General features: G+C 38.7%; 1 protein-coding gene across 1 annotated transcript in view; it reads right to left on the bottom strand.

The window, feature by feature from the left end:
* Nucleotides 1-1,759: 1,759 nt before the first annotated feature.
* LOC107689541 (palmitoyltransferase ZDHHC18-like) overlaps nt 1,760-6,503 on the bottom strand; it is a 33,933-nt gene continuing 29,189 nt past the window's right edge. The window contains exon 9 of the mRNA XM_016487560.1: nt 1,760-3,779. Within this exon, the coding sequence (XP_016343046.1) occupies nt 3,492-3,779 (288 nt within the window). The 3' untranslated portion in view covers nt 1,760-3,491. The remainder of the gene's footprint in view (nt 3,780-6,503) is intronic.

Here is a 6,503-nt window from a genome sequence, read left to right as displayed (position 1 = left end):
CTGTGGGAAAACACTGGAAAAAAACATGAAAATGTCTCAGATCAGTTCCAGAAGCTAATAAAAACATTTTGATTTTAGAAACTATTAGTGGGGAGTTTTTATTTATGGTATGCAGTGATTTAATGATATAAATAACATCAAATATGTCCTCACTCACTGCTGATATGAGGTTAGCAAACAGAGCAACTATAAATAAACATTCCAGTGCTGCATTCCAACAGAACGGTCTCCAGAGAAGTTGCACATGGACCAAACTTTTTTCTTGGAACTCACATCTCATGAACTTAAATTCAAGTCCTCCAGCTGGATTTGGTAGATTCTGGCGCCATCTAGCGGTCATGCACGGATGTGACGTACAAGAAAATATTCAATTAATCCAATTAATCAAGTCCTTCAGGCTTATTTAATAAAAAAATTTAAAAAAATGTGATGTGACATGTGGCCAAGTATGGTGACCCATACTCGGAATTAGTGCTCTGCATTTAACCCATCCTAAGTGCACACACACAGCAGTGAACACACACCCGGAGCAGTGGGCAGCCATTTATGCTGCGGCGCCCGGGGAGCAGTTAGGGGTTCGGTGCCTTGCTCAAGGGCACCTCAGTCGTGGTATTGAAGGTGGAAGAGAGCGCTGTACATTCACTCCCTCCACCTACAATCCCTGCCGGTACGAGACTCGAACCCGCAACCTTTGGGTTACAAGTCCAACTCTCTAACCATTAGGCCACGACTTCCACAAACTTTTGAAAACTACATGGTGTGTGTGTGTGTTGGAGCAGGGCTGGAACTAAACTCTGCAGGGCTCCGGCCCTCCTGGAACTGAGTTTGACACCCCTGGGTTATAGGCAGTAAAATATTACACAGCACACCCCTTGTGAAAAAGAAGTGTGCGTAATTGTATTGAATGTGCACTTGTAGTGTACTTCAAATCTTAGAAGTATATTTAAAAAAAAAACATACTTGCAGATAAGAGATAACTTATTAATGAAATAAAAGGGCATAAATGCACTTAAATGTAAAGAGGGTTCATGTTCATGACTTAAGTACACTTTTAAAAATTGCACTTTGTAACTGTCAAATAAAAAGTTTTGTTTTATTTTATATCACATTTTAATAATCTTTTGTCATGCTTTAAATAAATGCACTTATTTTGATGTTGACTAACATACTAAAGCACTGCATTACAATTTTAACTATAGTGTGCTATTCAGTATTACATTTTAAGTTAATATAAATGTTAATTATTTTTTAAATGTCCTGAATTGCAACTTCTTCATTACAAATGTGTAAAATCACACTATATCGCCCAGTGCAATGCATGCTTTCAATTTCGGCGCAGTTACTTCAAATAATATATATTTTTTTATGATTACCTAATAGTAACATAATGAAGTTGTTCCTGATTACAATACAAATTCTATTCAAACCAGATCAATGAACAATTTAAACAGTACAGATTTTATTGTGCAAAAACGCCAAACACAGAGTTTTTTTTTTTTCTGTAATACTCTTTTTAAAAGTATGCTTAAGTGCACTTCTTTTTCACAAGGGTTAGTATGCAGCAAGCTAGTATTCTGTTCTGATCACAGGTCTAGTACACTTTTAAATCCATGAATCCTAAATATCTGAATTGCCAAGTGATATTTCCTCTCACGTGGTAATAAGCTTCACAAATATTCTGTACACTGAAAAGAATGCGAACTCCATGGCTGACGTTTATGAGGCAGCAGAATGTATGACAAACTCCAGGCTAGCCTGTTAGTTCTTTGTATTTATTTGTGCAAATGTTGCAGAGGTCTTGAGAAACAGAGGAGCGATTTCAGCATTCATAAATAACATTCAGTTTGCATATTAAGTAAAAACCTGGATAACAACACAACACCCACATCCCCGTTCATTCAAACACAAAGTGTCCACGCATACAAGAACTAAAACATTGCAGTATTGCTGCATTGAGAGTTAGTGCATTAAGACTGTTCCATTACTAATTACTGATAGACAGCAGTGTGTCAGGAATGCAATGTGAAGAACAGCAGACGTGATGAGGTTTAGAGAGAAACACTCAGATTAACCGGTTAACTTTTCAACTAGATCTTCAACACGGTGATCAGGGGACTTGGAGGCATCATCTCATCCACATTAGCAAGTACTTGTGCACACTTAATACCATGTTCAAACACAATATGTTACAAAATCATGCTGAAGTCCTTTGAGAATATAATGAATTACTGGTGAGTAGATTCTTGTTCAACATGATGGATCAGGGCTGCATGATAGTGGTTAAACGGTTGATCACTACTCACGATTTTTGTCATTTTCTCTTCTTTACATTTCATCAGAATTATTGCACTTTCACTTAAGCACAAATCAAGAGAATGTCAACTCATGTGGTTTACTTGATTTAGTCAACAGCGCAAATGATTGGGTGAAAGAAAACAGACTGGCTGTATTACATTTTAATTTGAGCAGAATCTCTCAAAAGAGATCCCTAAACTCCTATTTACATGTTTGCCGGTGTTTTCCGCTCATCTGCGCTTTTTCTATAATGCAGAAAGAGCGTGTGCAAATGGTTGCCAGGTTGGGAAGATAAGTGTTGCCCACTATTTTCAGTGGAAAGTAGCTAAAGATTGTCCAAAAAGTCGCTAGATTTGTTGTTGGTCACTTAAAAAATAAAAATAAACAAAAAAGGCTAAGGTCAGAAAAGTTGCTAAATATAGCAATAAAGTCACTAAGTTGGCAACACTAAGCAAACCAGCTGAGAAGAAGATTTATCAATTCATGAAAAAATAGCTATCATTGGGGGGATTTGAACTCTTGACATCTGGCAACCGCAACCACGAATGCTTGTGGAGGCTTGATACCAATGCAAGGTAACGCAAATGACTAAATAAACTCAAATTACCAGTGGGCAAATATCACAGACTTTTAAAAAATGCTTTAAAAAAAATCTAGAGAATCAGAAATCGTGATCACGATTAAAATACGATTCAACATGCAACCCTATGATGGATGAAGAATGATTGTGAGCTATATTCTCCAGGCATGCTCTTGTTTTTTGCATAAAGAAGATTGGTTCTTTGCTTATTGAAGCTTGACCGATGCATCTCCAACAGACCTAAAAGAGGCCAGAGAAATGTATCCCAGAGTTCAAGTCCAGATCGAGGACGCCAGTGTGCTTGTTCCATTATTGCTGTTCTGATGAAGCTCATTTTGGAACTCACTGTTAAGATTGACAATTGTCTTAAAGGCAATTGCTCTGCAGTTCACTTTTGAGACCTTTGTGCTTGTCTTTATGGAAACACTTTACACAGTTTTCCAGTCATCAATCTGTTAATGGAAGTCCATCCTTCACACTTGCTCTCCAGGTTGATAATACAGCCGCCAGTTTACTAAACCTGGATCTGGAAACATATGAATCAATCAATCTCATGAGGACAAATTCAAATAATCCAAGAAACGCATCAATATGCTGGTTGACAGAGTCCGACTGCTCAGCGCAGAGAACTGAATTTTGGGTCTCTGTTCTTGGAGTCTTTCCGTCTTGAACTGTGGCTGTGATAGGGTCTTGGAGAGGAGTTGGAGGTCTTGGGGGTGTGATGAGCGCTTTGTTTTGCCTTGGATCTGTGGTGGGAGTGATGTTTGTGAGGGGTCTTGGGCGGCTCCGGGACGATCTCTGGTAGAGGCTCCAAGACGGCTTGAGGTTTGGCCTGCGGACAGGAGCTTGTGAGGAGAGGAGATCGAGAGGCCGTCTCCAGCAGACCTTTGGTTCCCTGTGTGCACTGTGGAGGGAGATGGGAAAGATGCAGAGGGTTATGACAGAAATGAAGAACCAGGGATAAGGAAATGGGTGTGACAAAGACAAAAAAAAGGAAGTAGACTCAAGTTAGAAAGAGTGGAAGTAGAAGTATTTTGATGTGGTTTAAAAGGAATATCTGAGCAGTAAAGCCATAGTCAATCAGATATCAGCGTCACTGATGACTCATGCAGATGATGATTCTCCTTCTGCTGCTATACAGAACTGAATATGACCAGCTGAGTCATACTGAGGTGCTCATATAAATTCTGCTGGGAGAGGACAGAGGAAACTAACAACAGCAAAATCACAAGACTTACAGATAAGGAGTCAAATCAGTACGGATTACACACAATACCATCTTAAAGGGTAATTCACTGAAAAATACAAATAATCTACTATTATCTATTCACCCTCATGTTGTTTAAAACTTATTGACATTGTTTTCTTCCATACACTAAAGGAGATGTTTAGCAGTACTTCGAGCTGCTCTAAGTAGATGGGCTGCCATATTCCACAAACGACAAAAAACAGGGCTCTAGAATGTGACTCAATAGAACGAGACAAAACACAGATATTCACCGCACACCAGTGTCTCCTGCCGCACGCAACAACAAGCACCACACGAGCCATGCGTGTCCAATTCAAGCAAATGTGATTCTTAAAGGTGCACTATGCAGGAATTTTTAGCTGCTGTTTGTAAACATTCAAACTTGGCACCTCCTCATGGGTGGAACAGTCAGAAGCCACGCCCCCATGGCTCTGACATCAGCGTTGCCAGATTGGGTGGTTTTGAATTTAATTGTGCAGGTCAAAATTGGTTTGGGTGGGTGGACAGAATTTGGCAGCTTTTAACATTTACATTTTATGGGCAAATAAAAAATTAATTAAAACCCAAGTGTGCATGTACTCTATATCCAATCAGTAATCATGACGTCACTAAACACACATGTCCAGCTGTTATGGTGTAAGATAAGCGTGTTACTGTCAACCCGAAAACTAATTACATCGATTATTTCCCAATCACATATAATGGGCTTTTTTTGTCTGAAATTATTGGCTTGTTTTTGCAGTTGATATTGAAAATGATATGTAATGCGTGTTAATTTCTTGACTACCGTTTGCAAATATTTGACAATTTCTACCTTGAAATATTTTTTTTTACTGTAAATACATTAATAATAAATAATGACTTTATTATTTTACTGTATTTACCATGTTTATGTTTGCCAATCTGTGTTCCTTAATTCATTGATTGTTTAGTTTTAAGGAGGTAAAATTTGATGTTTTGTGTGGGTTTTTCCTTTCTCTTTTGTGCTTAAAATCATTGAGCCAATCTGGCAACACTGGACATCATATCAGCTGCCACAACACACGCAACCCAACCGACTCAGACTGCCTGCGGGAAGATGAGTGATGAGGTATAGATTATAGATATGAACAGGTACACTAATAGATGACTAGCTGTAATTTGTGACCGCTTTTAGCCATCTTCAGGCTATCTCGCTTAAAAAAAAAAAAAGAAGAAAAAAACAATTACATCATAAAAATTGTATTGTTTTTGTGTCAAGACAGGAAAACTTAGCGGAGCTTCCCAAGCTTCAGACACAGTTCGTTTAATAAATCATCCAAAAAGATTCACAAAACGGTTTCAAACAGCCTAGCGAATGGTTTGAATCAGACTCTCTCTCTCTGTTACTGAACCACAACATTTTCTGTTACGCCCAATTTGAAATAACCAGAATATGTCTTACATCAGTCTATTGGTGTTTACTGACTGTATTCTCATATGACAGCGTGTTATCAAAGAAGCATATTGTAATGAATAGTAATATGATCTTAACTGCTTATAAAAATAGTGTGAATAAGATATTTGTTCTTGTTCTTCACACAAAGCTACATGGCCTCAAAATATAGATCATATTGACTTACTGAACTGATTTTAATGATAATTTTACAGGGAACAGGGGCTGTGAAGCTCCAGCATGCATTCGTTGTATGGAATACAACAGCTTGGACATTCTGCTTAATATCTCCTTTTGTCACGCACAGAAGTCATAAAGGTTTAGAATGACGTGAGGGTATAAATAATTGCTTTTTGTATGTTTAAATGCATTATCCCTTTAAGATTTTGGCCCATGGCATGATACTACAGCTTAACCAGACAGACTAAATCAATCAAAGTCAAAACGCATATATACACAAACGAAACATGAAATAGTGGTTGGTGGTCAGAATGGGAGGAGGAGGAGCAGTGCTGATCATGTGCTGATGCTGTAAAACATCAGCGGTCGAGCATCAGCACTATTAGCTCTGGCAGCAGCAGTCATTCAGGCAGCATGCAGAACGAGAGCATGTGGAGCCAATGTGACGCCACCTACAGGAACTTATCAGTGTGCCCCAGAACACCCGCCTGAGTCTTACCAACCTCCCCACAATCCCCTACTTCTGCCCACTGAACCATCAGCCGGCACAAGACAGGGTGAAATCCAGGCAATCTTTCTCCTAAACACACATGCGCACACACATACAGAGGACAAGGGTTAATGTGCGAAGACCGATAAGTGTAACAGCATTAATGTGCACTAATGCATCAGAACATGCCAGGAAAACATACACAACTGTGAGTAAACAAACAACTCGATACCTACATACTCAAAACAACAAATATGCATGCAGGACAAGAATTCTGTGGTTTAGTTTGAAAATT

The sequence above is a fragment of the Sinocyclocheilus anshuiensis genome, unplaced genomic scaffold (assembly GCF_001515605.1).
Source record: "Sinocyclocheilus anshuiensis isolate Anshui unplaced genomic scaffold, SAMN03320099.WGS_v1.1 scaffold369, whole genome shotgun sequence".
Lineage (NCBI taxonomy): Eukaryota > Metazoa > Chordata > Actinopteri > Cypriniformes > Cyprinidae > Sinocyclocheilus > Sinocyclocheilus anshuiensis.
Note: the sequence above shows the minus strand (reverse complement) of the source record. Positions and strands in the feature narration are given on the sequence as shown.